The sequence below is a fragment of the Pristis pectinata genome, chromosome 12, assembly GCF_009764475.1.
Source record: "Pristis pectinata isolate sPriPec2 chromosome 12, sPriPec2.1.pri, whole genome shotgun sequence".
Lineage (NCBI taxonomy): Eukaryota > Metazoa > Chordata > Chondrichthyes > Rhinopristiformes > Pristidae > Pristis > Pristis pectinata.
The window spans coordinates 33,568,077-33,591,175 of NC_067416.1; the positions used below are offsets into that span (position 1 = coordinate 33,568,077).

General features: G+C 42.6%; 2 protein-coding genes across 3 annotated transcripts in view; one reads left to right on the forward strand and one right to left on the reverse strand.

The window, feature by feature from the left end:
* Nucleotides 1–217: 217 nt before the first annotated feature.
* On the forward strand, nt 218–8,206 carry acta2 (actin alpha 2, smooth muscle). Its single transcript, XM_052027592.1, has 9 exons — nt 218–373; nt 1,828–1,973; nt 2,754–2,882; nt 3,029–3,139; nt 3,336–3,420; nt 3,509–3,670; nt 4,599–4,790; nt 5,489–5,670; nt 6,767–8,206. The coding sequence occupies exons 2-9, from the start codon at nt 1,845–1,847 to the stop codon at nt 6,908–6,910; spliced, it is 1,134 nt and encodes a 377-aa protein (XP_051883552.1). The 5' UTR covers nt 218–373; nt 1,828–1,844; the 3' UTR covers nt 6,911–8,206.
* The window catches only part of stambpl1 (STAM binding protein-like 1), a 43,274-nt gene continuing 27,945 nt past the window's right edge, over nt 7,771–23,099 (reverse strand). For both annotated transcript variants that reach the window (XM_052027590.1, XM_052027591.1), the window contains exons 6-11: nt 22,022–22,379; nt 17,402–17,526; nt 13,536–13,673; nt 13,116–13,228; nt 11,683–11,782; nt 7,771–8,119 (exon numbers count right to left, since the gene is read on the reverse strand). In XM_052027590.1, coding sequence (XP_051883550.1) covers nt 8,063–8,119; nt 11,683–11,782; nt 13,116–13,228; nt 13,536–13,673; nt 17,402–17,526; nt 22,022–22,379 — 891 coding nt within the window. In that variant the 3' untranslated portion in view covers nt 7,771–8,062. The remainder of the gene's footprint in view (nt 8,120–11,682; nt 11,783–13,115; nt 13,229–13,535; nt 13,674–17,401; nt 17,527–22,021; nt 22,380–23,099) is intronic.

The window sequence follows — 23,099 nt, forward strand, 5'->3', positions numbered from 1 at the left end:
TTTTGGTTACGGGAGATAATTGAGCGGTTCCAGGGGGTGATCTATCAGCGCCTGTCAATGTATATTTGCAGCTGCTCCTGACTTTCGAATCTGTTTATGTTAGACGTTGATACTCCCGTTTACTTGATGAACTGAGCACTTGGAATGCAGTAAAATGCACCGAGAGCCCTCGGCCACCCAGCGAAGTGCTTTTGTGTAAGAACCGTATATGGCTGTAGGAATCCGTGTAACCAGGCTTGGGGTCTGGTCCTTTTTTGGGGCTGCTGTGGGTGGAGGCAGAGGGTGACGAGACCTAGGGGCTATAAAACTTAACAAACCAGGGAGGGAGAGTGCACCATCCCAGAGTAAAGGACCCCGGCAAAGCACCGACAGGGTGAGTCCCAGGCAAGGGTTAACCTGCAGTTCTTTCTATGTACATTACTCATTTTCAGACAATTATTCTCAGTTTTATTAATGGCGAAATTGCAACGAGCAGAGGGCTTGTCAGAGAATTGTATGCTTGCAAATTGAAACCAGCCATTTATTTCTCGTCGTTGCAATAATTGAATGTAAATGGAAGATTATTAGTTATTGTACGCTGATTCTGTTTTTTAATAACATTAGCAGAAAGATTTAAAGTAAAACCTTGATTCTGAAGCATTTTGTATGATTTCAAAAGATACTGTATGTCATATGGTTGATAAAGTGGATTTGGTTCTGCTGTTACTGACAAATGCAAGTTTTTGAAAACATCTGTCCTAAGTAAGTTTATTTTGTTGTGCGCAGTGAATTTGCAAGTGGCATCGCTGCGTTACCTTAACTACCTCTCTCAAGTAACGCTTGATTCCCCTGCAACTGGCTTGGTAGAGTTTCGGTACATTGGGTGGTGGAATCCTTCCAGAGCTTATAACTGAGTTGATGTTCGTTCCGTTCCGGACTCCTTATGTAGCAGGGCAATAGCATGGGCCTCCATCAAGTAGTTGGATGCCCAGCCGCGACCATTTAACGTTTAAAAAGGGATTCTCTTTTCAGCATCAGAATCCTAGTGTGTATGTGTGTGTGTGTTTTTAACAGTTGTTTCATCTTCTTGGTAGTGTTTCCTATATCTGGTAAAGGTGGCCAATCGGGACAGAATCTAACGAAGAATCAGTTTGGACGAGTTTGTCTCGTCCCCGCCTTACGTGTGATTGTTGTAATATATTGGCCTGCCTTCGCTCGGTGTTGTGGATTCTGGGGTTACTGTATTACTAAATATGGTTCTTTCTCAGCCCGTCTCCAACGCCTCTCTGGTCACTGTTAGCATTACAAACCTGAAGTCAGTGCAGAGAATGGGCAGCAGCTACTGCGAGCCATGTTCCAAAAAACACACTTAAGAGAATATTTTGCAGAGTTGCAGGGATTTCCTAATTAGGAAAAGATACGTTTAAAGAAGGGCCTTTCATGTATTTGGACTTCCTGTCTGAGCAGGGGATCTATTGGCTACTTTGAAGAATGCAAAGTCCGACTGTAACACACTGAAGGGACCTGTACAGTGGAACGAGAACTTTAGACTTTTTGGTGGCTATTTTAAATTCACCAAGGACTGCACGACAATCTCAAACACCGTGAAAAGAGACAATGGCAATAGTAATCAGTTCAAATGCAGTTTTATACAGAACTTATTACCCCCAAGTTCAAGTTTGTCCTGGTCCCGTTATGATTCTGGAACCAGCATTGCATTTATTTATCGACGCTATTGATAGATACAGGAGCTCATAGGGAGGGAAAGGTAAACATGCACACACAAACACTCTGGCTGTATTTTCTAATCTGGACTGTTGGTTAACTCTCCGTTTTTATTCCCTTAAGACTCAGCAAGGTTGACCATGTGTGACGAGGAGGAAAGCACAGCGCTGGTTTGCGACAACGGCTCCGGACTGTGTAAGGCTGGCTTCGCCGGGGATGACGCTCCTCGGGCCGTTTTCCCTTCCATCGTGGGCCGCCCACGGCACCAGGTTAGCCGCTCCCGGCCGCGACGCTGCAAAGGCAGCGAGAGACCCTAGAGGCTTAATTGAACGATTTATGTTAAAAAAAAATAATTTTACTGGATGTGCATCAGGATTTAGATAGGATAGCTGCAAAAAAGAGTTCGGAGGAATAGAGTGGAAGACTTGAACTTCCACTGGGTCGGTAACAGAGGACACAGAGCAAGGTGCTGGAGAGCAGGCGGGGTGTGGCGAGGAGGTGGCGATAGGTGTTGGAGGGAGGGGGTGGGTGGGGAGTTGGGCAGCGAGCTACTATGGTCTTAAGCATCTGCAGTCTCCTGTGTTTCTGTGATCTTAAGCGCATTGCCTGAGGGAGGGAGAAAACGGATTCAACAGTGATCTTGGAAAGGGAATTGGAATGAATACTTGAAAAGGAAACGTGAGGAAAGAGCAAGGGTCAGATACGAATTGGTAGGGGGCGGTAGATCTGTGCAGTTAAAAAGCCGAAGATGCTGGAGATAAGAAATGGACACAGAAAATGATCCGCTTAGACTCCCTGCATTTGTTTTCATATACCTGGTCTGCTTCCCTGCTTAATATGCCAGCTGTAACGATGGGTCGATATTATCAGCCCATCTAGGATTGGAAAGAGCGGAGAACAATTATACATTGAAGATCGAGGACAAGTTGCTAAATGTATCAAATTAAATCCAGTTGATATTGGTTTTACTTCTCCGTGCGGCGGCGAGTTGTATTGCGACCTCGAGTTGATGCACACATGCATTCTACCTGTCCTGTTTAATCCCACAGGGCGTCATGGTCGGGATGGGCCAGAAAGACAGCTATGTAGGTGACGAGGCTCAGAGCAAGAGAGGTATCCTAACCTTGAAATATCCCATCGAGCACGGAATCATCACAAATTGGGACGATATGGAGAAGGCAAGGGATTATTTGCATTCTTCCCGAGTAGTTAAACCATCCCAGCTAAACACTGTTTTAGACATCGAATGCTGTAATTGGTATCACAATTTAAAGTACCGTTTGGGCTGAGCAGTATTTTAAAACTACGGTCATTCTCTCTGCAGATCTGGCACCATACTTTCTATAATGAGCTTCGAGTGGCTCCCGAAGAACATCCAACTCTCCTCACCGAGGCTCCCCTCAATCCCAAAGCCAACCGCGAGAAGATGACCCAGGTACGGCAGCGCCTGTTCACCCACCCACCTAACCACCTTCCTGCTTCGGTGTGACTCACTCACCAGGTTTAAAAATCCCTGTTATATAAACACTGGGAGGGCAGTAAGAACCTACATCAGGTCTTTCAAGTGTTGACTAGCAGGCGTGGCCTTGCAACAGCTCTTGGTAATTACTCCCATCTCTGGTCATTTCCAGATCATGTTTGAGACATTTAACGTGCCAGCCATGTATGTTGCTATACAAGCCGTGCTATCCCTTTACGCCTCCGGCCGTACAACCGGTAAGTGGGAACAGTGTTTCCTGTATTAGCACTTGGGAGATGGGCCACCTCCGGCTGTTACTGATGCAGTGCTTGTGCCCGTGTGCAGGTATTGTGCTGGACTCCGGAGATGGTGTCACCCACAACGTGCCAATCTACGAGGGCTACGCCCTGCCCCATGCCATCATGCGTCTGGACCTGGCTGGCCGCGATCTCACAGACTACCTCATGAAAATCCTCACTGAACGTGGCTATTCGTTCGTCACTACAGGTAATGGGCCGGTTTTAGTTTAGCAGTTGCTATCAACTCACGTTAACCCACGTAAAGTTCACAACAGTGTTCTAAGGCTCCAGACCAAGATATTTTAACATTCATTTCAAGGCAATCGTTCTTTTTTTAAGAATTAGTTTGCTTTTGCAATTAAACACAGCATTTTCCAGACGAAAACAAAAAAAAAGGTGCTGTAAGAACGCAGGCAGACACGAAGCGCCTGTGGTAAGAGAACGCTGTTTATTTTGGGATCAGGAACCCTTCCTCGGAACTGGGGTTCATTGAGTTAACTGGTTTCTCTTTTGATAAAGGCTCGGAAAAAAATCCAGACGCTGGAATCCGAAACAAAAAATGTTTGCAGATGCTGCTTGACTGGCTAAGTCCTTCAAGTATTTTCTGTTTTTGCTTCGGATTCCAGCGTCTGCATTTTTATTTGTTTTCAATACTGATAGTGCTTTTTCAACCCCCAATCTTTCAATAATTTTTGAAAAACATCCGACGGTACAGCGGTGGCAGAACCTCCCACCTGACCATTTCAAAACCCACTCTCCAGGTTGGGCGTTCTTGACTGACCTTCAACACAGGTACAGACAACTCAGTCCAACCTTCACCCTTTTAAGGGCACGGACAAGTAAAACAGCAACCCGCACCCACAGCGGATACTGACCAGCAAGCGGGAGTTGATGCTGCATAAACAAATGCACGCAACTTTACTATTTATACTTACACTTGTTTCAAGATTTAAAATAAAAATCACACTTTTACCTTTCGACTCTAGGGAAGTCACCCTTCGCGTTGACCAATGTATCTGCAGTTTTATAATGAGCTAGGCCACTAGATCAAATAAACCCTTTATTAGATCTCAAGGCACATCGAGTGGTAAGTTATAATTAAGAGAGAACTTATGTGCCATTTCTCTGATTTACAGCTGAACGCGAGATTGTCCGTGACATTAAAGAGAAACTGTGCTATGTGGCTCTTGACTTTGAGAATGAAATGGCCACTGCGGCCTCCTCTTCCTCTTTGGAGAAAAGTTATGAGCTGCCCGATGGCCAGGTCATCACCATAGGCAACGAGCGTTTCCGATGCCCCGAGACTCTCTTCCAACCTTCTTTCATTGGTGAGTTGATTTTATGATTACAAACATTTGCTACTTCAGGTTCCTTAAAGGGTTCCAAGCATATATGCTGCAAAATTGATTAGGCAGAGATCACAAAATCCTATCAATAAGAAGGTTCATAGGTGCAAATTCAATTTGGGACCTAAATTTAGTTTAACAATTCAAAATTGTCACTAACATAAATGAAATACTGGGACTCAGATATAATGGATTTCATCATTAAGCAGGTAAGTGATTCTCAGCCAAAGACCATTGTCTCCAAATATTGAGGTAAAAGGGTATAGAGTTGATATACAGCTAAATCATAAGCCAATGATGGATAGAATAGACTGCGAGACAAAACAGTTTACTCTTGTTCTATGTTACTGTTGAAATTCTTATGGTCAGTTGTGGCTTAATTGATGGCACTCCCACCAAAGCAATAATGTTGTGGGTCTTCAAACATCAGTGCACAAGAATACTGGCAGGCACTGCTTTGGGGAGGTGTTCAACAATATAAACAAGGCAACTACACCTAATTGGTATCCGCTTCATTCATCGCTGTTCACAGACTACACCAAATCCCAGCCACACATCGAGATGCTCATCTCTACAAAGATAACCAGAACTCCAAGACACATCTTACAAAAGAAATTTTCATGTGAAACTCACTTTAATTTTACATTTTTCATGGATTAACTATGGTACTTCTTTGGTAGGGATGGAGTCTGCAGGTATTCATGAGACCACATACAACAGCATCATGAAGTGTGATATCGACATCAGGAAGGATTTGTATGCCAACAACGTACTGTCTGGAGGTACCACCATGTACCCTGGTATCGCTGACCGTATGCAAAAGGAAATCACTGCATTGGCTCCCAGCACCATGAAAATCAAGGTTAGTTGAATCGACATTTAAGGAAAAGAAACAATGTTATTTCTTGTATTTTCATTATTGATTTCTTGATAGCATCAATTAGGATGATCCTTCTCCCAGGAAAATGATACCTTAAACAGTCATTGGAAACTTATTGGTGAAATTTGATCACTGACTGTTAGTTAAATATAGGAATGAAAAGATTTTTTTTTGTAGAAGTCAATTGTTTAAGGCAGAGCATGAAAAAAAAAACTTTAATGTTGCTGTTCGGATACTGTAGTCAAACAAGTGTCATCAAAAACATGAATTGACATTCTTCTTGCATTAAATTTGGCTCAGTATGTGATTTAGTTGACAGGTGTACTTAAAGCTAAAAAAAAAACAAGATAGAACTGCAGATAGAACCTAGGACTACAGAACTGGTCCATTTTCCATATTCATAAATTTTCTTACAGAGCCTACATTCAAAACTGTAAAATACTTAACACAGATCTCCATTTTGACTTTCATATTACTATTTCACTGTTCCATATTTGACAAGTTTGATTTATTTCCCTTGTAATCTCAGCTTTGAAGTTATCTTCATTTTTATATAACACAGGTAAAGCTTAGTTTAGAAAAATTGTACAGTAAGTATATTTTATGACTTGTTAAAAACTAAAATCCTTTTTTTCCATTGCTGGGATGCACTTCCCTTTTCCTGCTACCTACAGGAGAGACAGCTCCAAAATGGTTAAGTATTACAGTAAAGCAACAAATTCATTTTTACATCAGACTTCTGATAAATTTAATATTGAATACACTTTAAATATGTGAGTTGAATAGCATTATGGATAACTTGGAAACCCTGGTTATTCACACAGTTTTTGACTGCAAACAACGTGTGTGCTGCTACTCAGACAGGAGATAATCATCTATGGGGAACTACTCAAAGCAGTCTGAGTCTGACCAGTGATGTGAAATAAGAGTTTAATGGAAATTAAAGAAAATAAAATGAGAATTCTAACAGAACCTGATGCCCAAAAAGATTCAAAAATAAAGCAAACTAATTAACTATGCTGTGACTGAAAAGTACCTACATAAAATACTTATTACTCTCCTATTGCTTTATTAACAGATAATTGCTCCTCCCGAGCGCAAGTATTCAGTCTGGATCGGTGGCTCCATTCTGGCCTCACTTTCCACCTTCCAGCAGATGTGGATTAGCAAGCCTGAATATGACGAGGCTGGTCCATCTATTGTACACCGCAAATGCTTTTAAACTGTTATCTCTTCTCTCCCCCGCCTCTTTTTTCCTCTCTCTTTCGTATCTTGTTGCAACAAAAAACTGTGAACGTGCAATGAGAGAAAAATACTTCCTACTGTTTTCATTCCATTGCTCTATCACCAGACATTACCTGTAGCTTTAACTGAATGAATGGGAGTTTTTAAAATAAAGTCAGAATGTGCTGCCAGTATTTTCACAATTGTCTTGTGTTTCCTGATATATATTTGATACCTATTTATTTAGCTAATGGCTAACTAGTTTGACATAAACAAAAATAAGCATGCCAGATAAAATTTAAACCTATACCTTGGTTTATTTATTTCAAAATATCAATGGTTCTGTGGCACCATGTTTCATTTTAAAATTGCTTTGAACCTTTTGACTTCAGATTAAAAGGCCTCCCATTGCTGCACTTATAATCTGTCCACATTTTCCTATATTTCCTTTCACTAAGATGTGTTCTGCTTTTACTTGCTTCGGGGGATACAGTTATCTTAAAGTTATTGCTATTAAAAAAATGGTTTCATAAACTATTGTAAAAGATGCTTGTTTAAAGCAGTCCAGTTGGTTTCTGAATTCAGTTGTGGCCTGTGCTCTTACTGAGTTCTGACATCCAAGTAAAAAAATCTATGAGAATGTCCCTGATCATGTAGAAATCAGTCTTATTGAAAATACTGATATTGCTGGTGACCATCATTCCTGCATCATAAAAACCAATGCAATTAACAACAACAGGTTTATACATTGTGATATGGCCATAAATCTGTACCCTTCTACTTTTCTCTCTATTCTCATTATTTTGTAACAATACTAGGCCATATTTCTAAACTCAAAAAAATTAAGAGAAACACAAGTACCAAAGAGATTAATATTTATTGGTTTCTGATTGAAGTGCAGATTCGATTTTATAAACAGTCTTGTGGATAACTAGCATTTATAATTTCACATTATGCCTGTGAAATATTTGGTGCATTTCAAAAATAAATATTAGCGACCGGTATGCATTTTTTTGTAACATGAATATACAAAAAGAGCATTAAATAATCCAGTTGGCCAAAACTGGTCATTGAAATTTGAAAGCGACATTTGTGTCCTTACAATAGAAATAATTTATACCGACTCCATGTATGTGGTAGTCTCACATTGTCACCTCATGTCCAAGATGATTATATTCATATCTTTTATAATAATGTGTTTGCAAGTCTGTAAAAGAATCAGACATAAGTTTGACATTTATTGTTCCATTCACAGAGTACTGTATTAAACAAGCAAGCCTCATATGCAATCCTCAACTGAATACTGTGCCTTTCTTCAGCATTTCACTCTTAACTGCTCAAGGAGTTTTATTGTTCATAATGTGGGTGCTTCATGGTTTCTATCTTCTGTACTTTTGTTACAGCCTTCAGTCTGGTCTCTTGTGCATCCTCCAGTATCTCTGACCCACTACGGACATCATGGTATCAACCTTCTGGGCTCTAAGCTCAGGAATTCACTCACTAATATTCTCCCACCTACCTTTCATAATTTAAGACACTGAATAATTCATAATTTGATTTGTCCAAATTAGCCATTTCAACAAGTCCCTGGACTTCACCTACCTGAAGCCATCACATATATACAAGGTTAAGTATAAATGTAACTATTCAGAATCCATGCTGTCAATTTGCTGAGCTTGTCTTTGATCGATAAGGTCGAGTACAATTTTAGCTATTCAAGATTCCTGACGTTGAGTTGCTGGCTGAAGCCATCCTGATCCTAAATGGAGATGTCCTGCACAGTGGCAAGTTCTTGCACAATATAATGTCATCACATATGAGAGCCAGGTAAAGCTCCATCCACAAAATGGCAAGAAGTCTTAGACAGCTGGCTGCCAAATTTGGCATAAATTATTGTTTCTGACTCTCCCTGCCTTTCATAAAATTCATTTCTAACACTATTGAAAACCCAGATTATTAAAAATGTTATTAAAGCTTAAAATTTTAAAAAAAAATTAAGCATAGCCAGTATTTATCCTTCTCTTTTGGATCCATTCCTCTCTATCAAAATGAATGGACTTGCTGCCCCTATGCCAGGTCTAAATGAACCCCAAAGTCTAACTACTGGGGACATGTAGCAAATTTGCACTCCACTCCACAGATGGGAGTGCATTTGGGAAGAGCCCACCGAAGAACATCCTGCAAGTTGTAGGACTTTGCATTTTGGCAGAGTCCCGATCTTTCTGACACTTATGGGCATATGTCAGCAACTCAATTCAGAAATGCTAACATTTGCCAGCAAGTTCTTATCCCAGTGTCATATTCTGTATAACACATCTTCCTATGATAAAAACTACAGCTGTGCAGACATTTAAAACAAAAATAGTAAAATTGTGGTAAATAATTGTTCAATAAATTTTAAAAGAACAGAAAAACACTGAAAAATAATTAATGATATAATTAAAGCAAAACAATTTAAACTAAGTAGATCAGTTTGCCCCTTGTCTCCTAATATGCAGGCCATTGATGCCCACTGAATCCATATGGCTTCAGATCCCAAGTTTTGAGCTGGTACAGAATCTGCATGACATTTCCCCTTTGTGTAACACAGAGAGAGTCCCAGCAAGTCCGGGACCTGCTGTTGAACTTCCTGAGATGTCAAGCAACAGAGTGTAGAGACAGATTCTGACCCAAATCCAGCCTTAAATCCAGGACTCGTGCGTGTCAGTCTGAAACTTAGTTTGAATGACTGTTCATTGGGGGAAGGAAAGAGTCTGATAGCGGCACCCAGTACGAGAAGACCCACTATGCCATGAAGATTAGGCAAGTAATCTTTAGGCAAAGTAAGATTATTAGTCCGGAAATTAGTAAGGAAATTACAGACCTATTAGTCTGACGTCAGTGGTTGGAAAGTTTTTGGAATCGATCCTCAAGGATGAGGTTATGGAATACCTAGAGGTGCAAGGCAAGATAGGTCCAAGCCAGCAGGGTTTCGTGAAGGGAAGATCCTGCCTGACCAACCTATTGGAGTTTTTTGAGGAAATCTCAGGTAGGGTGGATAAGGGAGAGGTTGTGGATGTTGTGTATTTAGACTTTCAAAAGGCCTTTGACAAGGTGCCGCACGAGAGGCTGATTAATAAGATGAGAGCTCATGGAATTACAGGTAGGATATTGGAATGAGTGGAGCATTGGCTGGTAGGCAGAAAGCAAAGGGTGGGAATAAAGGGATCCTCTTCTGGTTGGCTACCAGTTACTAGTGGTGTTCTACAGGGGTCGGTGTTGGGGCCGCTTTTTTTTACTTTGTACATTAATAATTTGGATTATGGAGTAAATGGTTTTGTGGCTAAGTTTGCAGACGACACCAAGATAGGTGGAGGAGTAGGGAGTATTTAAGAAACAGGAAGGTTGCAGAGAGACTTAGATAGTTTAGGAGAATGGGCAAAGAAATGGCAGATGAGATTCAATGTTGAGAAATGTGCCGTTGTACACTTTGGAAAAAGAAACAAACAGGCAGATTACTATCTAGAGGGGGAGAAAATTCAAAGTACAGAAGTGCAAAGGGACTTGGGGGTCCTCGTGCAAGATACCCTAAAGGTTAACCACCAGGTCGGATTGGCGGTAAAGAAAGCAAATGCCATGTTGGCATTCATTTCGCAAGGTATAATGTATAAAAATAGGGAAGTGTTGATGAGGCTCTATGGGGCACTGGTGAGGCCTCATTTTGAATACTGTGTGCAGTTTTGGGCCCCATATCTTAGGAAGGATGTACTGATGTTGGAGAGTGTTCAGAAAAGATTTACGAGGATGATTCCTGGAATGAAAGGGCTTACTTATGATGAGCGTTTGTCGGCTCTTGGACTGTCCTCACTGGAGTACAGAAGAATGAAAGGGAACCTCATAGAAACATTCAGAATGTTGAAAGGACTGGACAAAGTAGATGTGACTAAGCTGTTTCCCCTGGTGGGTGAGTCCAGGACTAGAGGGCACAATCTTAGAATTAGAGGGTACCGGTTTAAAACAGAAATGAGGAGAAATTTCTTTAGCCAGAGGGTAGTGAAATTAAGGAATTTTTTGCCACATACAGCTGTGGAGGCCCAATCATTGGGGGCGTTTATGGAGGAGATTGATAGGTATCTAATTAGTCAAGGTATCAAGGGATATGGGGAAAAGGCCGGAAATTGGGGCTAGATAGGAATAGTTTTAGTTTAGCTCATGGAGCAGACTTGATGGGCCAAATGGCCTACTTCTGCTCCTTTGCCTTGTGATCTTGTCTTGTGATTTACACTGATCTTACGGCCTTTTTTGCTCAAAGAAACCTTTGGATTACATCATTCCAACCTTAGTTCTTAAAATAAAACTCAATAACATTTGATTGAAACATATTAAATTCTTATGGGGCAAAATGGGGAGGATGCAGGGATTTGGTTACACTTTGCTGGGGTGCCTAGAACCAGGGAACACAATGAAGTGTTAGCCATTCAGGGCTGCGATGAGAAGGAATTTCTTCACCCAGAGAATGGTGAATCTTTCGAATCTTCAACCTTAGAGAGCTGAGGAAGCTTAGTTATTGAGCAAGTCAAGATAGGGATCAATAGCTATCTGAATATTAAGATAATCAAGGGATATGGGGGATATGCAGAAAAGCAACACTGAGGTAAAAGATCCACTGTGATCTTGTTGAAAGACAGTACAGGCAAAAGGGGTCAAATGACCTACTCTTACTTCTACTTCTTTACGCAACCTGTTCACAGCAAGAAATAGTAATTGCATATGATAATACTGGGCACATACTTGGTATAAAGCTGGCTCTTTAGAATGTGGATGAAACCCTTTCTTTCGGCAGGAGGAAACTTCCAGCATCCCTGCAGGAGTAAGGCGGAAGGCTGCAGTCCTAGAAAGTATCAAACACTAATCAACAAGAGCTGAAAGTATCCTTCAAGGCAAAATGAAATAACTGAACATTGATAACAATTCAAGTTATCAATGTCGGTACAGAAAACATCAGTTATGTGAAAAACAAACGTATACAGGCTGCAAATTTGCAATTAAAATAATAACCGCAAGTCTCCTGTGCTACAGTGTGTCTTGGTCTAATGTAATGCCTGCAAACCCAATCACAGGAATCCCACCTCTACATAGAAAATAAGGTTCAATAGACAAAATCATCTTTGGAACCCCACAGAGCAAGTACCAGAGTCAGTCATACAGCACAGAAACAGTGCCTTCAGCCTATCATGTTCATGCCAACCATCAAAAACCTATCTTTCTGATCCCATTTGGTTCAAAGCCGAGTACATTTTGGTAACTCGCGTTTGTCTGGATGATTCGGAAAGGAACATGGACAAAGAGACATGTGGAGAGGCACAAAGGCAGATACAAAAACAGAAAAAGTCATGGAGGGGGCGTTGGGGGGGGGGGGGTCAGGTCAGAGAGGGGCAGAGAGGGACAGGGGGTGGGGGGCAGAGACAGAGAGAGGCAGAGAATCCACAAGAAATATCTTCATCCAGAGAACAATGAAGAAGTGTGGAATGTGAAGATGGGTTAAATAACACAGATGCATTTAAGAAGAGGTTAGGTGAACACAGCATAAGGGAACAGAGGTACAAGTATACTAATGGTCAAAAGAGGAAAAAATGGTGGCTCAAATGGACCCTAAATGTCAGCACGGTTTGGCTCACTTACAGTATATGGAGCCACAGAAGGAAGCCATTCAGCCCAACGTGCCCATGCCAGTCAACATTGAGCTACCCAACCTAGTCCCACCTTGTACTCCTAACCTCCTCACTCAAGACGTAAGAATGCCACTACTAACAAAGGGCAGCACAATCCAACTGACAATACTTGCCACCAGCAGGCGAGGCTCTACATTGGCCGACAGATTTGCAAAGTCTCCCTTTATTGATGAAAAACACGATGCTGGATGAACTCAGCAGGCCAGGCAGCAATCTTGAAAGGTCCTGACCTGAAACTTTGACCACCAGCTTTTATCCATGGATGTTGCCTGGCCTGCTGAGTTCCTGCAGCATCATCATGTTTTTCATCCAGATTCCAGCATCTGCAGTCCTTTGTTTCTCTGCCTTTATTGATTATTAGTTTAGAAATTCCTCAGCGAACTTGAGAACCAATTGATTCTCAAGTTTTCTGAGGAATTTCTAAATCAGAACTATTAGCACGAGTGTGAAGAGATAAATAACTACTGGTTTCATATTCATACGTATACTTACTCATTGTGTTTGGGAGCACAAACAATTGCAATGGACTCTGGCAACATCAACTGATAGGAGCAATGAGTATGAAGATCAACACTTGAAAGAAATGCAGTCTGTGTTGGATGGGTCTGTAAATAGATTTAGAAAGTGCACATTTAATGCAAAAAGCAAAACTTTTTTGTGACAAAAATCCAAAACTAAATTTTTGCCTTGTATTCATTCTGTCCCTCTCCCACTGATAACCTTTCCATCTGCCAGCTTCACTTGTTAAACTGCCCTCTCCTGTTAGGCTTGCTACCTACAGGCTAAAAAAAAATCCTGAATACATTAAGAATTCTGCACGTGTTACGCTTTTTTAATCTGATTCTGTCGCAGTTAATATTGGAGGAGTTGAAATCCCCTACTATTCCCAGAGCATTCATTTCATTAACTTACATGGATCCAGCCCAAAGTGATAAGGCCATGTTCATTCTGAATAGTAAACAATTCCTCTTCATTCTCGGTGTCACAGTAATCTGGTCCCCCAGACTGTTTAGGTATTATTACATGTGTAATTGTAAACTCGTCATGTGTCTGCAAATAGAATATCAGAACAATGTGTATCAATATTAAAACTGCCTTGTTAAGGTAGTTTAGAGTCATAACAATTCCAAGTTACGACAGTGCAGTTTGTTTTTCATGAGAGTTTGGGTCTAAATAGGCCCTGAAAATCATGATGCAGGATTAACCCAAGCTTGTTAATTCCAGTGTAGGCCGCACACCAACTTCACGCAGCCTGATAATTAACATTTCTGCAGATAATATTGTGCATCACTTAAAGCAACCGTGTTACATAAGCCACCTAAGGGAATGGAGGCACTGTAGTTGCAGTAGTTCCTGTTCTATAGCTCATCCAGAGAGTGGCAAAAGGTGTAATAGCAGCACAGTTTGGGAGCAAGATCTGGTACCAAGACTCTCTGGCCCTGTTCTGGAGACCTTGGTGGAGGAAGTGGAGAAGGGAAGAGATGGCCTTAATGCACAGAAGAGCTTCAGAGAAGCTCGCTGAAGGCAGCAGGATCAGACAGCTATGGCAGTCAGGCAAAAAGACCTGTATGCAGTGGTGCAAATGCATAGCGACCTCACGCACACAGTCAAGGTCAGTGAGATGTAGAAAGCAGTATTACAACAAACGAGAAAAATAGGCTTATGATCCATTCATCTGGTAAAAAGCATTTGTTGAGAGTTCACAATTTACGAGGAGGGCAGTTTCTTTTTACATGGTTCTAACTGGTGTGTGCTGCCCAGTGATCATAACCATGTCAGTGTGGCCTTGAAAGATACAGTCTGTACAGAATTTATCAGTGGATCACAGGCCTTGGGGTAAAACAGCACAAATTGTACAGGGTTGGGTTTGGGGCTGGTGTCATTCATTGGAATATAGCCCAAGAAATCCGAGCAGCAGTGGGCTGTTTAAACCTTTGAGCCTGCTCTACCGTCATCATGATCATGGCTGACCTTGCACCTCCACATCATTTTCCTGCATTACTCTGCATCCCTTGATTCCCTCAATATCCAGAAATCAATCGATCCATTTTGAATTAACTCCACAGCCTTCCCCTTTCCCCTACTTTCTGATTTCGACAGGGACCTCTTTCTTCCTGACTCCCTGATGCGCTCATCCGCCCCTTCCCCATACCCAGGCACTTCCCCTGCAACTGCAGAAGGTGCAATACCTGTCCCTGCACCTCCTTGCTCACCACCGTCGAGGGACGTAAACAGCCCTTCCAAGTCAGGCGAAGGTTCGCATGCACCTCCTTCAACCTCCATGCAGTGTTCTCGAGGCGGCCTCGTCTACACTGGCGAGACCAAGCCACCATTTTGCAGACACCTGCGCCCTGTCCGTACTCGCTACTCTGAGGCCCCGGTCGTATGTGATTTCAACTCCCCTTCCCATTCCCACACTGACCCGTCTGCCCTCCGCCTTCTCCACTGTCAGGGTGAGGCCAAAACCCAAACTAGAAGAACAACACTTTATATTCCACCCAAGTAGTTTACAACCCAATGGTATGGACACTGAATTTTCCAACTTCAAGCAAGCTGCACTCACTGTGCTCCCTTCTCTCTCCTTCTGACCCACCTAGGTTCTCCCCACCCCCACCCAGTCTCAACTGCCTATCACCCACACGCAATATCTACCGCGTCTCCCATCTCCTCTTCCAACTGGTTACATCTGCCCATCATCTCCCTCCTCACCTGGTCCCACCTATCGTGTGCCAGACCCTACCTCATCCCTCCCTCTCACCTCTGTATACCAACTACCTCCCCTCCACACTCCCAGTCCTATGCAGGATCTCAACCCGAAACGTTGACTATCCCTTTGCCCCCACAGAGGTGCCTGACCCGCTGAGTTCCTCCAGTTTGTTTGTTTTTCGAGCTAAGAACGGCAGGGAGTACTGGAAGGAAAGCAGGTGAAAGAAGAGGAAGACAGTGGTGAAGAGTGCACACCATCCTGTGTCAGCAGCTCCAGTACAGACAGTTCACCTGTTGCAGAAGTTAGCTTCGAGGCGGGGTCTGCAGGTGGCGAGACTTTCACTGAGAAAAAGGGCAGGGGTGACATTGATACCAGCTCCCACTGTTATAAGACTATTGAACAATCCCCTAGTACAATAAAATGGGCTCTTGGCCTCATAATCTACCTCGTTATGTTCTTGCACCTTACTGTCTGCCTGCACTGCACTCTCTCTGTAACTGTAACACTTTATTCTGCATTCTGTTATTGCCTTTCCTTGTACTACCTCAATGCACAGCCAGAATGAAAAGATCCGTATGGATGGCATGCAAAACAAAGTTTTTCACTGTACCTCCGTACATATGACAGTAATAAACAAATTTACCACCCAGTAGGTGAAGTTGCACAACAGTTCCACTTATGAAGGACTTGGGTTAGGCAGGCTAAAGAAGCCGATGGATAAGTACAATTAAATGTTCAACAGCCTGCCAGATCACCAATGTGGGGGGTATACACAAGTCCAAGACTAACTTTGCACAGGTTGGGGACCTGTTCTTTTCAGTATGTAAATTTTGGGCAGCTCTATTAACACACATGTGGATCCACCACGATGCACCATCAGATGGCAAAGTCTCTGCTGCAGAATCCACCCAGCATCTGGATAGCGCAGTGGAAGCTCAGACCTTAAATGATTCAAGGTCAGCCTGTTGCCGTGGAAGCTCCAGCTGTGGTCACAATATATTGTGAGTAATTGCGTTCACGGGGCTTGCAGAACATCATGGAATTTATGTCAATCTTTGCGTTTAAGTTTAGTTTGGATGCAAAGTGAAAAAACATTTCAGCACACCTTTGTGGGCCGAAGGGCCTGAATTGTGCTGTAATTGTTCTATGTTCTATTATAATGGTCAAACACAGTCTGAAACTTCACAACCAACTTTCCTGCATTCTGTACTTCTTTCACGACACTTCCTTTGTCAGTGTACAGCTACCATATGGCAAGCAGGGACCATCAGCAGAAGCCAGCGCAATACTGGACAACAGGAAGGATGTGTGAGTGAGTATCATTGGCATCACAGTGGCTCAGCTAGTGGAGCCACTGCATCACAGCACCAAAGACCTGGGCTCAATCTTGTCTATGTGGAGATTGCATTTTCTTCATGTGACCACGTAGGTTTCCTCCACGTGCTCCAGTGTCCTCCTTTACCCCAAATACTTGTGGGTTGGTAGATTAATTGGCCAATGGAAATTGCCCCTAGTGCATAGGTGAGTGGCAGAATAGAATGAAAATAAAGGATTAATGTAGGGTCATTGTAAATGGGTGGGTTAATGATCAGCATGGACTCAATGGGCCAAAAGGCCTGTTTCCATGCCGTCTCTCTTTGACTCTCTCTCTATGACACTAAAGCATCTCTGCTGATGATACCTGTCAATGCAAAACAAATTACAACAATAAAATTCTCAACCCTGGAGGGTTGTGAAGGCTAGATCACTGGAGGTATTTAAAGAGGTATGTAAATTTTTGAAATGTCAGAGAATTGAGGGCTAACTGGCAATAGGAGATGAGGCCTGAGGCAGATCTGCCATTATCATATTGAACAGTGGGGAAAGTTAGAGGGGCTGAATGGCCTATTCCTGTCCCTATTGTTGTATGTTCTTATTCTTGTGTTCTGAGCAGGTTATAGAATTCAGTGAAACAAAACATACACAGTTATAAATCAACAGGGATCTGTGAAAAACAGCACCTGAAGCCACTGGCATAAAGGAGGGCCTTAGAAAAATGCTTTACCATTATAGCTTTTATTTGAAGTCTTACCAGCTTCCCACTAAGAATTCCACAGGTTTCTATTCCTCGTGCTGTATTTGCATCAGCCCGCATCAAAAACCTTTGGCAAAGATTCTTTGGAAGGACCACGTGCTGAAGCCCATCAACATTTTGCCCTGCAAGATATTAAGGAATAATTAGCTGTATAACTGCTTGAAAACAATCATTTCCAATAGTCCACCAGAGTGGGTTCAGACGTGAACTTGCAAGAATGGTGAGGATTCAACTGTATTTGAACTGGTATATGGCTGTTTTACAGCAATGAAACAGACTATTTGGCTAGAATGGTTTGTGCAATGCAGATTAAGAAGAAACAATGAGTTGCTGTTCTCGTCAAGAGCTCAGTGTGCTGTCACACTGTTCCCGAGAGCTCAGCTAGAATTCTGCTTCAAAGACAATTGATTACACTGATGTCAGCATCTCCATTCTTCACCGATACCTAAACCCAGGCCAACTCTGCAACCAAAATGAAGAAATCAAAATGTACTGCACATTTATTCCTCAGTAACTGGTACCTTTGGTGCAGGTCATCATGTGGAGTTCTGTGGTGTTAAATCTTGCATTTGCAGTCAGTATGTATGAAAGAATATTTTGGTAGTGGAGGAAGAGGTAATTCGGCCCATTAATCATAGCAGGTGTCTTTTCCATAGATTTTGGTGGGGTGTGGCAACTTTGACCACATCTCCCCCACGTATACTTCCTGTGGATGGAGACTGGCTGATAATTCTGCCTGCACTGGGCCCAGCGCTTGGAGCTTTGTTGCTACCCTGCTGAGGTTTACTGAGCAAGTTAGTGCAGACTGGGCTCTAACTGTTGATCGTTGTTGATTGTGCAAACCTCCTGAAGCCTCAGTGTGAAATCAGTAATTGCCCACATGAAAGCAGTGTTCAGTTCAGGCTGAGGAAGGCAAGCCTTGGTCATGCAGTCTAGAGGAAACACAGAAAGCAGGAGCAGGTGGTAGATCATTCGGCCTTTTGCACCTGCCCCAATCTTTAATATGATCATGGCTGATCTCAATAGAGCTCTCTCTCAGTTTTGCTTGACATCTTTTGTACCTAGAAATCCATTTTTAAATACAATCAACGACTTGGCCTCTACAGCCTCTGTGGAAATGGATTCCACAGGTTCATCACCCTCTGAGTGAAGACACTTCTCCTCATCTTGGTCCTGTATCTCTTACATCCAATCATAGGGAAACACCTCACACCCAATCGGTCTCATCCTATCAGAATTTGTTACACTTCAATGAGATCTCTTCTCATTCTTCTAAGTTCTGGTGAATTCAGGCCGAATCAATCGAACCTCTCCTCATACGACAGACCCACCATCCCAGGAATTAGTCTTTAGAACCTTCACTGCAGCTCCTCTATGCCAAGTATCTCCTTTCTTGGGTAAGGAGACCAAAACAGTCCTCAATACTCCAGGTGTGGTCTCACCAAGGTCCTGTACAATTGCAATGCGGCATCCTTGCTCCTGTACTCAAAACCTCTCGCCATTTGCCTTCTTAACTGCTTGCTGCACCTGCATCAGTGACTGCTGTATAAGAATACCCAGACCCTTTTTTATGTCAACATTTCCCAGTCTGTCACTATTTAAATATTACTCTGCCTTTCTGTTTTTCCTACCAAGGTGGATGACTTCACATTTATCCAAGTTAAACTGCACCTGTCATGTATTTGCCTGCTCACTTAACTTGAAGATGCTTTGTGACCTCAATCCTACTCAGTTTTGTATTGTCAGCAAACTTAGAAAGATTACAATTGCTTTCCTCTTCTAAATCATTGATAATATTGTAAATATCTGGGTCCCAGACACTGATCCCTACGGCACCCAAATAGCCACTGCCTGCCACCCAGAGGAAGTCCCATTTATTCCTACTGTTCCCTGTCTGCCAACCAATTTTCAATCCAGTACATTACTCTGAATCCATGTGCTTCAATTTTGCAGACTAACCTCTTAAGTGGGACTTCATCAAAGGCCTTCTTAAACTTACCAAAAAAAGTTACTAAAGATGTTCTAAATTATGAGGTTTTGATAAGAATTAATGAGAGAGAGATTGGTAACTAGATTTAGGCTAATCAGTAAAGGAACTGGGGAGGAAGTGAGGAGGGAGTTGGAGTAATTTTTTTCATGCAGCCAGTGGTAATGTAGACTGCAGTGCCTGGAAGTGGTGGGCAAACAGCTTAAATGAAAAACTTTCAAAAACAACATCTGCAGGGCTGCTTGCGTAAGAGCAATGGCGGCTTCCGGCTGAGTTAGAGGCTTTTCGTAACGACAATTACTAGTTTCTTCAGTGAGATTTTAGTGGGTTTGCACAGCAACCGAGTCAGAAACCACAAAGCTCCAGGTTCAATCTGCTGTCTGCATCGAGAGGGATGATCCCACCAGAGCAGCAACAAGGCTACAACCACTGGCCTGGTACCCAAGATGGTGACATCAAAAAGGTCAGCCCAACTACAGTTGCCATGAGAGATGCGTAGAGGATAAAGGAATGATATCAGAATTGCCCATCATAACACCCTCCCACCCCGCCACAACCCCCTCACACACACTCTACTTCAACATCCACCCTGCACCCTCCCTCACCACCAAAAACAACAGAAATTAATGCTCAGCAGCTTCCATAACAGGTAAGCCAGTAGATACTAAATGGGAAAGGAACACGGATGACGAGAGAGAGAGCGAGAGAGACCAAAAAGACCTCACAATTCGAACATAGCAAGATCCTGCAATAACAAAATCAGTTTTAGTGATGTTTGATAGACCAATGTTAGTGCAGGAAAGCAGGGAGGGTCTCCGTCCTGTTTTGAAATAGTGCTAGGCGATTTTTCATATCCACCCAAGATGTCACAGGACACCCAGTTTGTTGTCTCATCCAAGGGATGGCACCTTCAACAGTGCAGTACCCCGGGTGCTGCCCTGCAATGTCAGCCTAGACTGAGCGCCCAAGGGAAAGGAAATCAACTGGAATCTGACCACGTCTGATGGTAGTCAGACAAAAGACAGGTGCACCCCAATGCCTGTCCCCCAATGGAAAAAATTAATCTTAAAAAGTAATTTTGTATGGCGACAACATGAGTCAGGATTAGTTGCAGCACACCACACATGTGCATGCAAACCAACGGAAATCTGAAAGGCACCACTGAAAGCTGATGAGGGAAGCTGATTGCTAAACATATCAATGATAGAATCATGCAGCAAAGGAGGAGGAGGAAGAGGAGGAGGAAGTCTTCACTCAGCTCTTTGTGCTCTCCAAGTTTTTTTTTCCCCCCAAACTGCTATCCAAATAATCCCACGCCCACACCAGTTCCCTGTGGCCCATCAATTCTTCCCTTTGTGAATGTTCAATTCATCCCTGAACCCCTGCTCTACGTCTGCTCCTATCACACTTTCAGACACAACACATTTTATGAGTGACCAAAAAAAAAAATCATTCTTAGTGGTTCACAAGAACACAAAAGTTAATTGGAGCATAATCGGCCATTCAGCCCCTCAAACCTGCCCTGCAATGTGACGTGATCATGGCTGATCTGCCCCAGACCCCATCTCCTCTTCTGTGCCAGTTTCCCATTCCCCTCAATTTGCCAATCTTTCCAAAACATACTTATCTCCTCCCCCGGTGATCTCACCTCCTTAACCCTCCTGGGTAGAGAATTCCAGAGATTCACCACCATCCATGAGGAGAAAGCTCTACATATCTTTGTTTTAAATGACCATCCCCTAATCTAGGAACTCTATCCCACTGTTCAAGACTCTCCCACTTGTTGAAACATCTCAAATACCTATCCTGTCCCCTTAGGATTCATACATTTCAACAGGATCACCCTTCATTCTTCTAAATTCTAAAGAATACAGATCCAACTTCTTCAGCCGCTTGCGATAGGACAACCCTCTCACTCTAGGAGTTAGCACAGCAAATCTCTTTTGATCTGTCTCTAATGGTAGTATAACCTTTCTTATATAAGGGAACCAAAACTGTACGTGGTACTCCAGGTAACGGCCTCATCAGTATCCTGTACGATTGTAACAATACTTCCCTATTTTTAAACTCCAACCCTCTTGCAGCGAAGGCCAATATGTCAGTTGCCCTCCCAACAACTTGCTAAACCTGCTTGCTAAAGTTTTGCAATTCGTGCACAGAGGACTCCTGGATCCCTTTGCATTTCACTCATTTGCAATCTCTCTCCATTTAGATAAATCTTTTGATTCCTCTTATGAACGTGCATGGCCTCACATGTGCATGTCCTCTTGTCGAGGTGCACAACCTTTCTTGTGAATGTGGTGTCTCTGATGCTACGTGCCTGTGATGCCGCTGCAGGTAAGTTTTTCATTGCCCCTGTGCGTACGTGTACTTGTACATATGACGATAAACTCGACTTTGACATTTCCCCGCCTCTCATACTGACTTGTAATTTCAGTTCAAAATGGGAAAAAGCACGTAGCAATTGCAGAAATCAAAGTAGAGGTCTGGCCTGATTGTTAACAGGCAGGTATGGATACAAGACAGATAAGCACAGTTAAGAAACTGATCAGCCAGGGTCCATTTGAAAATCAGAGAAGGTTCAAGGGATTGAAGGACCAAGTTCTGCTCCGATATTCCAGCACACTTACTACTTGAGGTGCTCTGTGGTTTGAGGGACCTATCCACAGGAGGGCACCACCCTGGTCGGGCATCACTTGGCAGCTGTCCGGCAACGTTAACTCCCCACCGGGGAAGAACGGAAGGCTCGGTGTTTCCATAGGCAGCAGCAGTGCATGTCAGCATCCCACCATCACTCTGCTCCGACACTTGCAGCTTTACCTCTTTCTGCTTCTCCTTCTCAAAGTCCTGCCTCTTAAGCTGCTCTTCAAAGATACGGAACTGTTGCACTTCCAACTGCTGCTGTCGAATCCTAGCAACGCGCATTTTTTCCTCCTCAATCAACTTATTTTGCTGCTCTTTTTCCAATTTATCTTCTCTAGATTTGCTCTGTGAAAACAAGAAAATAATTAGAGGAGCAGTCCAGCATAGCACAGTACTGCGTTTATGGTCAGCTACTAAACAAGGATAAGTGTACAGGAGTCCTGTAATCCCACCTTCATCCATGAGAAAATTATTCTAAGGCAACTTCCACACAGCAGACTGTACCTGTGCTTGTTGTGATTACATTCAGCAGTGTTTTATTAAAAAAATGTGTCATGACTTGAGAGCGGCCCGTAGCTTCCAGTAAATACAACTCAAAACAGGATCAAACTGAAAAATCTGCGCAGGGCTTGGTGTCCCTGTGGAATTTGAGTCCATCTGCTTAAATAATTATTAGAAAAACCGTCAGAAACACAGTACATGATTTTGTTTATGTTTGTCTCAGATCTGCAATGTAATAGGAATGTTCAGGGACACCTTTTCCAAATAATATATTTCAAAAAACGGTAATGGGAACTATTTCACTGTTGCACTTCATTTTTCAAATGAAATTGGAACATGGCACAAGTTGGAACTGCACTGTACTTAACCCTTGATGCAAAGATAAGTCAGCAAGACGACTCAAGATTGGAAGAGTCTCTTCCATCTGATGTAGTAGCTATTTAATACATGGCACGACAGCCTAGTAGATTAAAATGGAACACAATGATTTATGGAGCCAAGGTGATATAACTTCTGGTCAGGGTTAGCTGATATCAATATATTAGGACTGTGGCTTAATTTGAA